The sequence below is a fragment of the Mastigoproctus giganteus genome, chromosome 5 (assembly GCF_048544385.1).
Source record: "Mastigoproctus giganteus isolate SK-2022 chromosome 5, ASM4854438v1, whole genome shotgun sequence".
NCBI lineage: Eukaryota > Metazoa > Arthropoda > Arachnida > Uropygi > Thelyphonidae > Mastigoproctus > Mastigoproctus giganteus.
In genome coordinates this window covers 206,054,811-206,072,239 of record NC_143579.1, presented here as the reverse complement: position 1 = coordinate 206,072,239, position 17,429 = coordinate 206,054,811, and the positions used below count along the sequence as shown (strand labels likewise).

General features: G+C 38.0%; 1 protein-coding gene across 3 annotated transcripts in view; it reads right to left on the bottom strand.

Annotated features, from left to right (window-relative positions):
* The window catches only part of LOC150086031 (uncharacterized), a 371,398-nt gene that overhangs the window by 179,170 nt on the left and 174,799 nt on the right, over window positions 1-17,429 (bottom strand). For all 3 annotated transcript variants that reach the window (XM_090374340.1, XM_090374341.1, XM_090374342.1), the window contains exon 9: window positions 15,299-15,556. In XM_090374340.1, the coding sequence (XP_090230466.1) occupies window positions 15,299-15,556 (258 nt within the window). The remainder of the gene's footprint in view (window positions 1-15,298; window positions 15,557-17,429) is intronic.

Sequence of the window (17,429 nt, the reverse complement as noted above, 5' to 3'; positions counted from 1 at the left end):
GCACACTCACAGGTGATTGACTGTTTAAAAGATGGGTGTACACAAAAATTGGCAGTCCGTGAAGTTCAAACCATTGCTGTCACCACAGAGACTGTGACAGAGAGAAGATCGTCATAGTCAGAAGTCAACTAGCAGAGATGTTAGAATATCAGAAGGAAGAAAGCACGGTAGTCTCCACAACCATTTGCATACGACATGCTTGTGCACACTGGGTTCCAAGACTACTCGCACCTCACTGACAGCAAGTTCGCAACGAATTTTGTCAAGAGCTACAACAGATGGTTACTGAAGATGGTGTGGGATTCTGCACAAGGCGGTACAGCAGATGGAATAGCTTCTTCATTTTGAACCCAGAGAGAGTAAAGCAACAAAGCTCTGTTTGGAAGTCTGTCACTGCCAACAACGAAAAGCAAAAAGATGCAAGCTTCTGCAGGAGAAATGGGGACTACTTTGAAAAGGACCAACAAAATATGGGATGATTAATAAAGTTATGCTGCCGAGAAAAAAATTCTGATCATTCTTTATTGACTAGTCATAGATAAGGGAAAAACTTCTTTCCAAGAAGCTTTGCCCTTTCAAATTTTGATATTTTGTAGTCCTCCATGACAGTACAGTGGGGCTTAGAGGGGGAACAGGTATCCTGTGTGTTAACAGACACTCAGCCTAAAACACTGATGGATCCAATATCTCTCATTATAGAAGATTTAGGAGAAGTCCAGTTGGCCTGCCTCCCTAAAATCCATTCATGCACACCTTCTCGATAGTAAGCCCTGTTACGTCACTTAGGTGGCAATGAACGTGTAGAGTGGTTTCTCTTCAAGCCGCCTGGGTCAGCATGAAGAGGAAAAGACCAAACCCTCCAGCAATGAGAGCACAACAATACAAATGGCCCTCAGTCCCCAGCAGCTTTCACTCTCCTCTTACGGCAGCGAAGAGGATCAGAGTGGAAGCAGAGGGGTGCTAAGAATCTCTGGGTATGACCAGGCTGCCATGCACGGAAATTGAACTTGGCCTGTTATAACGTACGATCACTCATCGGTGAAGACAGGATATTAGAGCTGGAAAAGGAATTAGAAAATGTGAATTGGAATATCATCGGTTTGGCTGAAACAAGAAGAAGAAATGAATCACTTATAAGTTTATCAAGTGGAAATCTGCTGTACACCAATGGAAACAGTGAAAGGAGTGAAGCTGGAGTTGGGTTTCTGGTCCATAAAGATTTTAAAAACAACATTTTGGAATTCAAAAGTACATCACCAAGGGTGTCAAGACTAATATTCAATATTTCTAAGAGGTACAAGCTAAAGATTATAATGATTTATGCACCAACATCAAGCCATGATGATGAAGAGGTTGAAGAAATGTACACTGAAATTGAGTCTTCTAGATGAGCAGAAAACCCACTACACTATTATCATGGGGGACTTCAATGCTAAGGTTGGAAATAGGCAAAACAGCGCAGAAAGAGGAACTATAGGAAATTTTGGAATTGGTGAAAGAAATAAGAGGTGAAAGACTTGTGGAATTTGCAAAATCTCAAGGACTGTCAGTAATGAACACTTTTTTCAAGAAAAGGGTGAACAGAAAGTGGACATGGAAGAGTCCAAATGGATTAACAACTAATGAAATCAACTTCATCCTCACTAACAGAAGATATTGTGAATAATGTTACCATCCTGAATAAGGTAAATGTTGGAAGTGATCACAGAATGGTAAGATGTACACTTGATATATAGATGTAGGAAAGGACAGGAAAGGAAAAAACTGACTCGAGTAAATGATACAAAGGTCTTTGAGATAACAGAGGAGGAGGAGAAAAAGCAGTATGTACTGGAACTTAAGAACAAGTTTGAGCTTCTGCAGACAGCTCAGGACCAAGATATCAATGAGGAATATTACAACTTTCTGAAAGTGATAAAGCCCAAGAAACCTATAGGGAAACAGAAATCCAAAGAAGAAAAAATTAGTCAAGAAACGCTTGTCATGATGAACCAAAGACGACAAATGAAGAGCAAGAAAAACACTGACAGGGAGAAAATTGAGTATACTGAGTTATGCAAAGCCATTAGAAAGAGACTCAGAGAGGACATAAGATTTAACACAAGAAAAGTAGAACAAGCATTAAGGGAAAACAAAGGATTTAAATCAGCAGCCATGAGCAGTAATACAGAAAGACAAATGATACTGAAACTGAAGAATAGCGATGGTGTACTTATAAACAGCAGAGAAGTCATAATTCAAATAGCAGAAGACTACTATAGAGAATTATACAAGGAGCGAGGGAATAATACCAGCAGTGGGGAAGATGGATTGCAAAGTAGCAACACATACGACATACCCGACATTCTTCCTGATGAGGTAGAACATGCATTGAAGAAAATGAAGAATCGGAAAGCCCCGGGGGAAGATGAAGTTCTGTAGAGTTGTTAAAATTGGGAGGAAGAGACATTAACACAAAAACTGGCAAGGCTCCTCACAAAGTGCATTAGAAAAGGTGTGGTGCCTAAGCAGTGGAATAATGCAATCATAGTTTTGCTGCATAAGAAAGGAGATAATTTGGAAATTATAGACCAATTAGCTTGTTATCCCACATCTACAAGTTGTTCACAAGGGTCATTACTAACAGATTAGAAAGAAATACTTGATGAGAATCAACCGAAAGAGCAAGCTGGCTTTAGGACAGGATTCTCAACTATGGATCACCTTCACGTAATATCACAGCTAATGGAGAAAGCAAATGAATACAAAACACCATTATGCCTGGCATTTGTGGATTATGAAAAGGCATTTGACTCCATACAGTATAAGGCAATGTTTCGGGCACTGGAAAGACAAGGCATAGATACTCCATATATTATGATTTTGAAGAAAATATGAGAGTGCTACATCCTTTATTAGACTAGACAAAGCCAGTAGCAAATTTAAAATCGAGAAAGGAGTTCGACAAGGAGACACAATATCTCCGAAGCTGTTTACTGCTGCCCTTGAGGAAGCTTTCAGAAGATTAGACTGGTCGAAGAAAGGAGTCAATGTGAACGGAGAGTACCTAAACCATTTACGATTTGCAGATGACATTGTGTTCATAAGCCACGATCCCAAAGAATTAGAGGAAAATCTTAATCAGTTATGCACAGTTAGTAAGGATTTTGGACTAAAGATGAATATGGCTAAAACAAAAGTAATGATGAACAAGTATGCCACAGAAAGGGAAATAATGATTGAAGGAGCAGTAATTGAAAAGGTGGAGTCATATACTTATCTGGGACAAGTTATTAGCTGTAATAATGATAAATGGCTGGAAGTCAAGAGAAGAATAAATTTTGGATGGATAGCATTCAGGAAATATAGTCACATACTGAAGAGCAATATCCCAGTTTGTCTTAAACGTAAAATAATGAACCAATGTATACTCCCTACCATGACTTATGGAAGTGAAACTTGGGCACTCACCAAAACAATGGAAGAGAAGCTAAGAACTACACAGCGAAGAATGGAACGAATTATATTGGGAATCAGACTGTTAGATAAGAAGAGAAACACATGGATTAGGCAGCAAACTCAAGTAAAGGACATTCTTATCAAAACTAAAGAACTAAAATGGTCTTGGGCAGGACACATAGCTCGAAGACATGATGACAGATGGACTAAGAAAATAACAGAATGGTACCTAAGAGGAGCTAGAAGAAAACCTGGAAGACAAAGGCGGAGATGGATAGATGAAATTCATGAGGTTTTGAGTAGTAAATGGATGGCCAGTGCTCAAAACAGAAGGAACTGGAGAGGCCTTCAACCTGCAGTGGATTGAAAATGGCTGATGATGATGACAGTACAGTAGTTTTGTTTCTTGTTAATGATTTGAAGAGTTCTGAATTCAAATGCCATCAAAGAATAGAGTAATTCTGAAAAATCAAAGTTATTCCAGATATTTAACAAATACAGCATGCAAATTGGTCCTTCATATGACCATTTCTCAAGGCCAGCATTTGCAGAAATGTCTTTTCAGTTTCAAGAATCTACTTCTCTTCAATATCATCCACTCTCCATCAGAACTGCTTATATTTCCCCATCATTCTCCACCTTGCAAAGAGAAACTAGTATAATAATTCTACTTCCAAATCAGCCAGCCATTATGTTTCCTGGTTCATGTCCTACTTACTTTTTGCTTAAAAAAAAAAAAAAGTCCTGAATGACATTGGACATTTCCATAATGATCTGATCATCTCAGCTTATTAACTTCCTGAGTATTCTTCAAATTCAATCACCAAAATTACTACAAACTTAAAGTGATTCCCTTATTAAAATGAAAAGTTAACTGCACTCCGGATAATATCTATTATTGCCTAGATTAAGAATGGATAAAAATTCATTTAATTGGCATTAGCACTTTAATGCATTTTATGGCTGGCAATGCCTATTGGACAATTATCTAGAATGCCAACTTTGGGGATATTATAAATTCTTATTTACCTTATGAAAAACAAACTTTGCTAAAATTATCTAATCTAAGTAAAGTATGACATCTTAATGTCATGAAGAAAAGGAATGGCTATGACTGATAACATTTAAAAAAAGCCTTTGTTCAGGAAGAATGTGTTACTAAAATAGAATTTCACTCCTATATTAGTTGTTCAAAAGGCACTATAGGCACACATCTAAGGTTCACCTAGTGTGGAATCACTTTGCACTGACCAACTGCTTTTTGTCATCACCATCCACATTCAAAAACGAAACAGTGTTTACAATGACAGTCAGTTGATCATGTGAACTAGTATGTGACACCTATATTAAACTGACAATACATTTCTTTTATAAATTCCTATTTATAAATATCTTCTGTAAAAGCAGGCTCTTATAGAAAAAATGCATTATCAGTTTAATATACATTTGTTTTTAATGCATAACTGCTTAATGATTTCTTCTACATGATAGCAAAATGGGAAAATATCACTGAATTACAGGTCATCTTGTAAGAGCCTGAAGTTAAAGGTAAGCATATTTTGATAATAGTAATGCAGAGAAATTATCATTGTTAATAAAAAAAAAAATGGTAATATATTTGTACTCACTGCTGTGATTATCACATTAGAAATCATCATGCACTTGTAAGCTAGAAAACACTCTTCCTTAACTTAGCATTGTAGCTTACCATTAAACCAAGTACACTGGTGCAGATGCAGATGCAGAGAGAGAGAGATACTGCTGATGAAATAGCATGTTTAGCTATTGATGCGTAGAATAAAAAGGTGAGAAAAGCACTGAAAAAGGAAACTCTGTACAGATGCTAACTTATAGTTGGTTTGTGTGAGAGAAAGTTGATGGATAGTCTCGAATCATACTGTTTTGCGCTGCCTTAAAATGAAAGACAGTTTAGTTACTTTCATGCTGAAGAGGCCAGGAAAAATATTTGTAAATAAAGTATTTCATGCACATCATTTCACATAATATCCATACAAAAGAAAACTCATGAAGATAAAAGGTATGTATATCTATCTCATGGCATTAATTTACAGAAAAGTTCAACTATCAACAGAGTGCATCACTGGTGGGTTGCTAAATATGAAATGAAATATTCCTGGTTAAACTTTAGCAATTTGCTTGTCAAAGAGCTCCAAGTGATTAGTGGAGTTGAGAGAACGGTAGAGACAACAAATGAATTTGACAGAATGAGGTAGAGAGATTTTAAGCCAGGGAAGATCGAAAAGAGGAGATTCCAAATTACCAAGTCTCTGAGAGGGTATATCAGAACGAACATATGCACAAGTATATGAGGCGAAAGGAATCATACAGTGAATAATTTGGGCAACTGAGATGAGCAGTAGTTGAATCAACCGATAACTGAGATTCTGTCAGAAAAAGTACGTGGGGTTTGGCAGACTAAGTGGAAATGGATATCATTGAGATTAGAATCGAGACCACGTATATTTGTGAAATGAACTATGAAGTGTTTGGGAGGTTTAAATCTTTTCGCAGATAAGCTTACTCTATTAGTTTGACAATTTGTAGTGTATTCAATAGTAAGAAAAAGTGGTGGGGCATGCTGTATGAAGTAATGAAATTATTGGAAATGGCATACACATGGTAAGAATATACCCAGATCCTTTACATAATGTCGTCTCGACAATGCCATCGTTTACACACTACTTGGATTCCCTTCAGTCACTATCTGGCAGAGTAGAGGCAGCATTAGCTAATCCAGAAGCCTCCTAGAGAATTACCAATAGGTTCGGTCTAACTTGTACTAACTAGGGGCCGGCCTGCAAACAGTTTTAGAGTTGTACCCTCTAAATGTAAGGAAGTCTGGATCTACCCATGGTGTTCATCAAACCCTCAAAAGACATCAATCGTACTGCATGATGGAAGAGATGGGGATGATTGATCGGAACTTTGCTCTGGAGACTAAACATGGGTTCCACCACTTCAAGCCTCCAAATAAGCAAAGCGGTGGTATTGCACCAGTTAGAGTCATATACCCCTAGAATTGCTTGGCAACACAGAGGGGGCAGCATTCCTCTATGTGGTATGGGTGCCACACCTCGACCCCTGCTTATGTTAGTTCACACCTGGGTGGTCACCCACAGTGGTGTAAATTAGTAATCCTGGGTATAACTCCCATGCTTGCGCATGGGAGTTATACCCAGGATTACTAATAGTTCCACCATCTTGAAGGTGCAAGCAGAGGATTTGGCATCACAGACTGTCCAGACTTGGACAAAATTAGGTCTACTTGACTTGAGTGTCACCCAAATATCAGTTGCATCAGTGACGCCCAAGCACACCTTATCTGGCATTAGCATTAGTAGAGGCATTTGATGAAAGAAAGCAAGCTTATGCAGCATCAGCTAAAAAAAAAAAAATAAAGCAAAATAAATAAATAAAAAATAACCACTTCCACTTCACCCCTCTGCTCGTTCGAAATACCTGTCCAGCTGAACCTTAAACTTATTTAGGCTATCAACTTCCACGACAAGGGATGGAAGTCTGTTCCACCTACCAGCCACCCGCTGGCTAAAGGCAATTTCCACACATCTATCCTACATCTGTCTTTCCTCAATTTGAACTTATGCCCTCTCAGGTGATTATTCTGAGCAAGAGGAAGAATCCCATCAGCATTGACCGTGCTCAAACCATTCAAGGCTTTGTACACCTCTATCAGATCACCTCGCTGGTGCCTAGTCTCCAGACACTGTAATTCGCAAAACTTAAGCCTTTCTTTGTGAGAGCACCCCTTTGTTCCATTCACTAATCTTGTTGCTCTTCTCTGTACTCGTTCCAGCAGCTCTACATCCTTCATGAAATGAGGCCTCCAGGCCTGTATACAGTACTCTAGGTGTGGCCCGACCATTGCCTTATACAAGGGAATAATCACCTCCTTATCCCTGCTAGAAAAATTCCTATATATCATTGACAATACACCCTGAGCTACTCTTGCAGCCCGCCTGCACTGCTCAGAGAACTTCATATCTGCCTGCTCCAGGTCCTTTTCATTCTCCACCACTGTCAGTGTAGTACCGCAGAGTTGATACGTTGCTCTGGGGTTACTGTTTCCCATATGTAGTACTTTACATTTGTCAATGTTAAACTTCATTTGCCACCTCTCAGCCCATCTGTTCAACCTTTCCAGATCCTGTTGCAGCAGCATAGCATCAGTAGTGTCCTTAACAACCCTGCCAACCTTTGTGTTATCTGCAAACTTGGACATTAAACTTGATATCCCATCATCAATATCATTCATAAACACCGAAAACAACAACGGACCCAACACTGAACCCTGAGGAACTCCAATAATAACATTAGTCCACGTTAAGCAGTGTCCATTGATTACCACTCTGTCTTCTGCCACTCGACCATCCCCTTATCCATAGCAGCAATTTGCCTCCAATGCCACACTGCTCCAATTTGTGCAGCAGTCTTCCATGTGCAACAGTATCAAAAGCCTTTCTAAGATCCAAGTATATAATATCAAGGTTATTCCCTGCATCCAGTTCTTTTGTGACTGCATCATAGTATCCAATCAAATTGGTCAGGCAAGACTTCCCCTTAACAAAACCATGCTGTGTCCGAGCTATAACTGAAGTCTTGTCTAGATGATCCTGCAGTGCTTCTTTAACCAGTGCCTCCATTAATTTTCCTGGAACAGAAGTTACGCTCACAGGTTTATAATTACTTGTGTCAGCCTTTGATCCTCCCGTGTGAATTGGGGTCACATTTGCACATCTCCAGTCCATGGGTACCTCCCCTGAGTCCAAGGAAGCTCTCATAATTATGGGTAAGGGTTTGCTTACTTCCTTTGCTGCCTCCTTTAATATAACTGGATAGATCCCATCCACCCCAAGTGCCTTTCTTGTATTTATCTTCAACAATTTCTCCTCCACTTTACTCTCAGTTATTACAAGATTCTCTGGCTTACTGCTAGAGCTGAATACGCCTCTGGCCTTCCCCTCGCTGAATAACTCCTCATGTTTGAATGTTGATGCAAAATATTCATTTAGTTTGTTAGCTACCTGAGCAGGGTCATCAACAGTTGACCCATCGATATCAAGTGTACCAATCTGATTCCTCCCCTTCCTTCTAGAGTTTACATAAGTAAAGAACTTTGCTGTTTTTCTTCGCATCCCTTGCCAAGGATCTCTCGTAATCTGCCTTCGCCTGCCTAATCTCCTTTGTAACTTGGTTACAGATCAACTTGTATCTATCATAGGCTTCTGTGTCACGTGTTAATTTGTATGTATCCCATGCATTTTTCTTCTCTGCCATATGCCTCATTGGTTCATCTGACATCCATTTAGGCCTAAACCTTGAACAATATTTCTTAGTTGATATGTAAAGCCTAGTAGCTTGCAAGATAAGTTCTTTGAATGCTTCCCATTTTGAATTTGCTGTTGGTAACATCATCAGTTGATCGCACTTTATAGAATTTAAATACTGTCTCAGTCCATCGTAGCCGCCTTTACGAAAGCAATACCCCTTCCCTTTACCCCTAATGGTAGTTACCTCTTTGAGTAACTCCCACTTCAGAACACTGATCACTGCCACCTAGTGGTTCATTTATCTGCAGATTCTTAATGCATGAAGAATCACTACTGATAATCAAGTTTCTAGTTGCCTCCTGAACATGCTGATGTAGAAAACAATCATCCAATAAATCCACAAAAGCCTTGCTAGTGTGTGAGTGACCAGCTCCCAAATTCCAGTCAATATCTGGGAAATTAAAATCCCCCATTATAAGACTCTGATTTACTGGCCCACTCTATTTCTCTGTACAGTTTCTTATTATACTCATCAGAGTCATTAGGCCTATAGCACACTCCTACTCTCAATTTTGATCTCCCAATGCTTATGTCACACCAAACTGACTCGACACTGCACTGTCCAGTGATGTCGACTGGTTTCACTTCCTTGGATTTTATGTGTTTCTTAACTAATAGCATAACCCCTCCTACCTTCCTATCCTGTCTGCCCTTTCTGTAGACATTGTACTCCCCAAATTCCAGTTCTGCATTCCTTATATCTGTGTGACACCATGTCTCTGAAATCCCAACAATATCTGCCTTTGATGTTTTGAGCAATACCTCAAATTCATCAAATTTATTTACTAAACTCCTAGCATTGGTGTACACGCAAGTATACATGCACCTGCTCTTCCTCTTAGCCACCCTAACACAACCCATGTGTTAACTTGTACCCCCATGATTCCCAGCAGTCTCTGTAATATCCTGCATCTTATTTTCCAGGCTGCTGCTCATTCCAATAGAAGCAGTGCAAAAATCACTTTCTCCTCTGCCAGTGGCTACTGTTAATCTATTAGTCCTTGTATCCCCCCAATCTAGCAGTTTTCTGACCCACCTAACACTGCCTCGATAGCATCAGCAAAAATTTTTGCACCCTTTCTATTTAAGTGTATCCCATCCCTGTAGAAGCAGTCTCTCCTGTTAACAAGTACAGACCAGGCTGAAAAAAATTCTATCCCTTGAGCCCTGCACAATCTTTCCAGGGCCGAATTGATCGACAGGGCTCTCATTATATACTCCCTCCTATCGTGTCTGGGCAGAATTGCAGACACTTTCAAATTCAACCCTAATTCACGGCTTGTTTTCATCAGTGACCTGTACTTGTTAAGTAATTCCACCGGTCTCCTACTCTTAATATCATTAGTGCCAACGTGTACAACTATACCACCTTTTGTGCCCTTAAAAGATGATATCCGCTCTACAACGTCATCAACCTTTGCCCCTGGCAGACATACCCTGGTCCTGTTCCACCTATCCTTTTTACAAAGCATGTTTCCCGTTTCCCTGACAATAGAGTCACCAACAACTACTAGTTCCTTTGGGACCAGTGCATTCTGCCTTGGGGGTTGCAGCTGTGTTGCGCGATGACCAAGTGCAAGCTCTGGCATTGGTGTGGGCAGCTGAGAGCTTGATGGTCCCCTCACTTGTAATCCTTCGAGGGCATCCACCCTGTCCTTCAAGCTCTCATATAGGCCCATAACAACGCTGAGTTGTTGCCTGATTTCCTTACACTCCTTGCATCGTGCACATACAAAGACATCCCCCCATGGCAGTATCATGTTCCATACCTGACTGCTCCGCAAACATCAAGCAAATAGTGCATCTTAAAAGGCTGTGATTCAGAGGGCAACTGCCCCCCTCAGTTCTCCCCTGAGCCACAGCATTCCCATTAGCTTGAGCCTTTTGCTTTGCTGCTCTGGTTTGAGTCGTGATTTCGATTTACTTTCAATAAAATTTCAATTTCAGTATAAAATTAAATCCTAAACTTGGATCCCACAGTTATAACGCTATATTTATGTTTCAGTAACGAGTGTTAGCTACGAAATCTACAAGTGTTATCTACGAAATATTTATGTTTCAGTAACGAGTGTTATCTACGAAATATTTGTTTCAGTAACGAGTGTTATCTACGAAATCCCTTTATATAACTTCCGTATCGTTATGTATTAATTATTTATTTTTACTAATTATTTATGTTACGTAACCTAAATGGTTATATGTATAGTTAAAAGTACAATTTAATTGCCAATGAAGTTCGACAAGATTAATAGATTTTACTGATTAATTTTCCCGTAACAATGGCGGCTCTTTACGAATGGTAAACACGTGGATTTGATACCCTTTCCGATACTAAGTAATACCTACCTAATCTCTATCTAAGTTACTTTAAACTTAAGTACCGTAAATAGGAATATAAAGCTACTCAAGAAAATAAGTTAATATGTCAATTTAAACTAATAAAGCAGAAAATAAATCAGATTGCCATTGCCGTTGCATATCTGAGAGAATGCCTGCAACAGCCTCAAGAACCTAACTGTTGATGCACAACACGTAATTATTCTTGTTTCAGGAGGGGGGGAAAAATTGTTTATTTTATCAATGAGAATAGCCTTATAGCCTTTCAGAACTTAATAAATTTTCTTTGTTGACTTTGATTAAGGGGAATAAATCTGGATTTCTAGTTGTAATGGTGTATAGATGTCTTGCAAAAGTGGTTTTAGTTTAGAAATTATTGCAAATCACCACACACACCATTACACATTCACTTTCAGTGCACTGTGTGTATACAGTTAAGTTTTATTTCAATATTTTGGCTGATTTGTGAATTATGCTTAAAGCTACATATTCCAAGAGCATTAGATAAGCATTTAATTCTCAGTGAATACCTGTTGTAATGGTGCAACAGTTGCAAGGTTATAAACTCAAGATTCACTCTCCCTGGTGATTAGTGGCACATTTCATGCCACTAATCACCAGGGAGAGTGGCACTGTTTGCCCTTCTATAGTACACTGCAGATGAAATGTATGAAGCATTTGAATCACTTCAGTTCATTAATGAACTGAAGATCATTTCCAGATCCTTCAGTTCATTAATGAACTGAAGATTGATTTCCAAATACATGTTTATGCAATTTTTTTTTGTTTTGGTCTAAATGCACCCTCTAAAATTAGATATTTCTTTCAGAAGTCTTCAATATAATGCTGAAAGCCTTGTAAAAAGAAACAGCTATCAAAATAATACATAATTTTTAAATTATAATCAGAAAGTACAGTATAAATATGATATTCTACACATTTTGTTCTATGCACAATTCATTTGATTGTGATTTAACATTTATTTACTGATGCCTATATAATTTGTTATAATAGACAGCAGCATTGAAATAGTTAAACTAGAATTCTTGAAAGTAGATCAGTTAAAACTATTACTTACCTGTTATCCTAAATATATTTATGCTCTGATACAAAATTTAGTCTCTTTGTAAAGTGATTTCCTCATTAATCACTGTAACATAAAGCATGAGTGGCATGGAATAAATATGCCACTCATGAGTAGTGCCATCAAATACTAGTGGTGGTGGGGAGCAGAATTAATGGAGAGATAGAGATCATTAATGGAGAAATAAGAAGTTTGAAGTAACCTAGAAATTAACCTTCGTTGAAAGTTTAACTAGTAATTTAACTTGCATTGTAAGTAGTGAGCAGAAATTGAATTTTTTATAAATCAAAATTCAATTGAGAGAATTAAAAAATAAGAAAGACTCATTAATCACTGTAACATAAAGCATGAGTGGCATGGAATAAATATGCCACTCATGAGTAGTGCCATCAAATACTAGTGGTGGTGGGGAGCAGAATTAATGGAGAGATAGAGATCATTAATGGAGAAATAAGAAGTTTGAAGTAACCTAGAAATTAACCTTCGTTGAAAGTTTAACTAGTAATTTAACTTGCATTGTAAGTAGTGAGCAGAAATTGAATTTTTTATAAATCAAAATTCAATTGAGAGAATTAAAAAATAAGAAAGACTGTCAACTGCTCATTCCAAGGAATCCTGAATGTTATAGTATTAGTATTAGTATTTGTAACGGCCGTATGGTGCAAGAAAGCCTATGGCTTATGCTGCACCAGCCAAAAAAAAAAAAAAAAAAAACCGAACAAAACAATGATAAAAACAAAAATTAAATAAATAAATAAATAATAATAATTAATAAATAAATAAAAATAATAAAATGAAATTAAAAATTAAATAAAAAGGAAATTAATCCTATCATCCTATGCGCTTCCCTTACCCGAAAGTACTATCCAGATGACCTTTGAATTTCCCCAAACTGTCGGCCTCTACCACCCATGAAGGCAACTTATTCCAGTAATTTATAACTCGCTGGCTAAAATAAAACTTCCTGCACTCCAATCTAAACATTTCCCCGCGTAACTTGAATTTATGTCCCCTAGTTCTAGCATCATTTATAATCTTGAAAATTTTGTCCTCATTCATTTTACTGATGCCTCTCAGAGCCTTAAACACCTCAATCAAATCTCCTCTAAGGTGTCTAGTTTCCAAACTCTGCAACCCACATATTCGAAGTCTTTCTTCATAAGGACGCCCTTTTGCCGATCTCACCAGGCGAGTTACCCTTCTTTGCACCCTTTCAAGAAACTCTATGTCTTTCTTTAGGTGCGGTCTCCATACTTGAACACAGTATTCCAAGTGTGGTCTAACATAGGCCTTATATAATGGGATTATCACGTCCCTATCTCTACTTGCAAAAGTTCGATAGATCATCGATAGGACACCATGGACCTTCCTTGCAACCTGTTTACAATGCTCAGAGAATTTCATGTCTGACCGTATCGTAACACCCAAGTCCCTTTCCTCCAGTACTGGGTTTAGTTGAACTCCACCAAGTCAATAAGTTATTTTGGGATTACTGTTTAATATTTAAATTACACCAAAAAAAATTAAATTAGTTGGGGCAAAAACATTCTTTGCATGAGAATTTTTTATGAACAAGCTAGAAAACTGTGGTGGAAAAGGGAATTCCACTGGATTACATCTTTTTTGTGCTTTTCTTATTTTAGCAATGTAACTATGATTTTACAAAGTGGGTTCTTAAGATAGTAAGAAATGTGAAATAAAAGGATAGATATCAAGCATGCCAAGATTCAAAAGGCCTGAAGATTTTCTAGTCTCTTTCAAGGGAAAATATTAATTATAAGACAAATTAGCTCTTTGACCTAAGTACATAACATTACATAACCAAATATACTAAAATATACCATATATTAAAATAAAGATGGATTTCAGCACAATATGTGATATAATTTGCAGTAATATGCAGCATTCATTTTATAAATTTATGACACATGCTGACAGAAATGTCTATATTCTTCCAGAAGAATATTATTAAGGAAAATAATAGTCTGAGCCCAATAGAACCACTCTAGATTAAACTGGGATCAATTTAACCCACAGAGGAACTCTTTGGCTCAGACTGGCTTCACCAGATGTGAATCTGGGCTGCTAGTCTGTCAATGTCATATTATTCTACCTAAACAAAGCCACACATTGAGGTCTACACTATAAAACTCTTTTGACTTGTTGAAAGAAGAGCCTTTGAAGATATTACAATTGCAGGATGAGCAATATAACATTGTTCGTAATGCAAGATACAACCAACAAAACAGTCTAATGCCAAAATTATGCTTCACAGTTGTTAAAATGAGAAGAGTGTCATCCCATACTTCACTCCTTCAATCATAACACTGCATCAATTCTGTGCATCAGTGGTGACACGGCCTATCCATGGAACCCCTGCTACTGTTGCTATACATACTACATACAATGTGTGTGTGTGTGTGTGTGTGTGTGTGTGTGTGTGTGTGTGTGTGTGTGTGTGTGTGTGTGTGTGTGTGTGTGTGTGTGTGCGCGCGCGCGAGCGCACACTGAAAATTGCTCCCATAAATTCCATGAATCTTTGGTAACAATTACACCCCCTCAACCAAACAATTTGAGATCACTTATCAAAATGTGTCTCCTCAATGTTTTTTTAGCTTTCACATAAAAATTCAGTGAATTCAATTTTCACATGACATGTTGATTGTAATTACCTTCCGTGGTTTCATTTATACATCTGTAAGCATATAAATGAGATGAATAACTATGATAAGTCAGTTTGTTGTTTGGTTTTTAGGAGCATTAGCAACTAAGGCCATATCGCTCCGGGAATATGCGGTGGTCATTCCCGGAACTTTCCGCATCCTCCATATTTGGTGGTGACGGGCTCGAACCCCGGTCTAATTAAGAAGCGTGTGCTACGCACTGTTGATCTTTCCCACCTGACTACGGAGGCACCATGATAAGTCAGGCTGCCCTCATACCTACGACTAATAATTTGCACAAAATGTACTCATTCATTAGTTTTCTAGTAAAAACAATGTAAAATATCCTTGGCTGATCTGTCAAAAAAAAAAAAACCTGATTTAATTCATTCAAACAGAAAACTTACCTTTATCTTTATAAATAATCTTATGAGAGTCCATTCCATTAATAACTGGTTCACTGTTTATGCTAGCTGTTTGTAGGATTTCAAGTATATTCTTTCCTCCTTCACTTGTTTGCTGAACAGTTGGGTGTGGCATTGATGTTCCAAATGGATGAGAATTCTGATTAACAGCAGGACTAATAGGAGTAAAATAACTGTCTGAACTGGTGGGTGGAGGGGCAGGAGGAGGGGATGGAAATAAATGTGGCTCTCCAATTCCTGCTGTAATATAAAATAACAGTTTCACTATTTTTACAATCTTTTTACATTTGACATTTATGAAAGGGGAAAAAAAACTTTTTTTTATACTCCATTGTTTTTATACTGTTTAAACCCCATGACTACATAAGGTCAGTATTTCACAAGATAGAATATAAGCAACATTTTACCATATTTAGTAGTTTAGCAGCTTGAAACAATCACTCAAAGCAGATGCACTTTTGTACCCTCATGCTTGATTACCTGGCTACATATACACTGGTGTTCAAAGAAAGTGCATCACCTAGGAATTTCACATTTCTAACCCTTTTTCACGATGGTATATAACATTAATGACTAGCATCACAAATAGAAATATAAACAAAAGATATTTATTAATAATTAAGGCAAAGCTAAGTAATATTTGACAGGTCCTCTCAAAATATTCCAAAATGAGCATTTGCAACCTGTATACAACAGTTTTGGTAAACACTGTAATTATGTCTGAACTTTATCAGAAGCCCTCAATTTGCTTCAGTTTATCATTTTAAATGTAAAACAAAATGAAAAGTTCACCAGGTGCAAACTAATATTTAGTTAAACTGCTTCTGGCCCTGATGACAGCAGCACACCATCAAGGTAGTGACAAGATCAATTTCTAAAGATAACCAACTGATAGTTCGTGGTCCAAACACAAATTAGGGCTTCCTGAAGTTCATGAAGGGTCTTTGGTTTCCTTCTGGCAACTGCAGATTCCACAGGATGCCAAAAGTCCTCTATAGGATTCAGGTCTAGGCTGTTTCCTGGCCAGCTAAGAGTTGTAATTGACTGTTCTTCCAACCATTTTTTCACCTGTAACAAATGTAAACACATTTCTGTCGAACCTCTAATGCAAAAAAATGAAGCTAAAAGTAACTACAGAAGTGCCTACTTACACTTTTCGCCCGATGATAAGGAGCAGAGTCATCCTGAAAGATGCAGTTACTTGGCAGGTTGAAATGCACCCCCATATCATCTGGATGGTGGGGAATTTCACTGTAAACACCATACAGTCTGGATGCTATTTTTCACCACATCTATGGCAAATCTTTTGTCTCCCATCAGAGACATGCAGGTTGAATTTTTTCTCATCCGAGAAAATAACTGACTTCCACTGCTCGGGTGTCCATTTGATCGGGCCTTTTTCATTTTTTGTGTGAGGAGGGGCTTCTTTTCAGAATGACAGGCTACAAGTCCATTTTTGAAGAATCATCTTCTGTTACTGCATTTACTACCACTCTTGTATGTTCTTCCCATTCTCTTTTCGGCTCAGACAAAGAAGCTTTACAGTTTAAGGCATAAGTGCTTTAAAACGCAGTCATGTTTTGGCATAGAGACTCGTTTGTGTCCGGTTCCTTTTTTCCTATCAGCAGAACCAGTATTTTTGAGTTGGAAAAGAAATCTACTCGCTGTGGGCTGATTACAAGGCACTCTATAAGCAATATGATGGGAAGAACATCCTTCCTCACGTAAAGCAACAATAGCACTTTCTTCATGGCGTCAACTGCACATAACTCGCCATCCTGACACAAGCAAAGAATGACTGCAACTCTTGCAGAGCGTGCTTATATAGCTGAAAGTAACAGCTGATGCAATATTACGTATCACCTACGCATGTCAATCTTATCTGATGCAATCTGTAAGAAATATTGCCATATACTTATGTTATTCAGATGACAATTACAATTTTAAGGGGTGAGGCACTTTCTTTGAACACCAGTGTATATAGTTTGAATATTAGTTTGAACATTAATTGAATATAGTTTGAATATTAAGAGTAGGAGACCGGCGGAATTACTTGACAAGTACAGGTCACTGATGAAAAAAAGCCGTGAATTAGGGTTGAAATTGAAAGTGT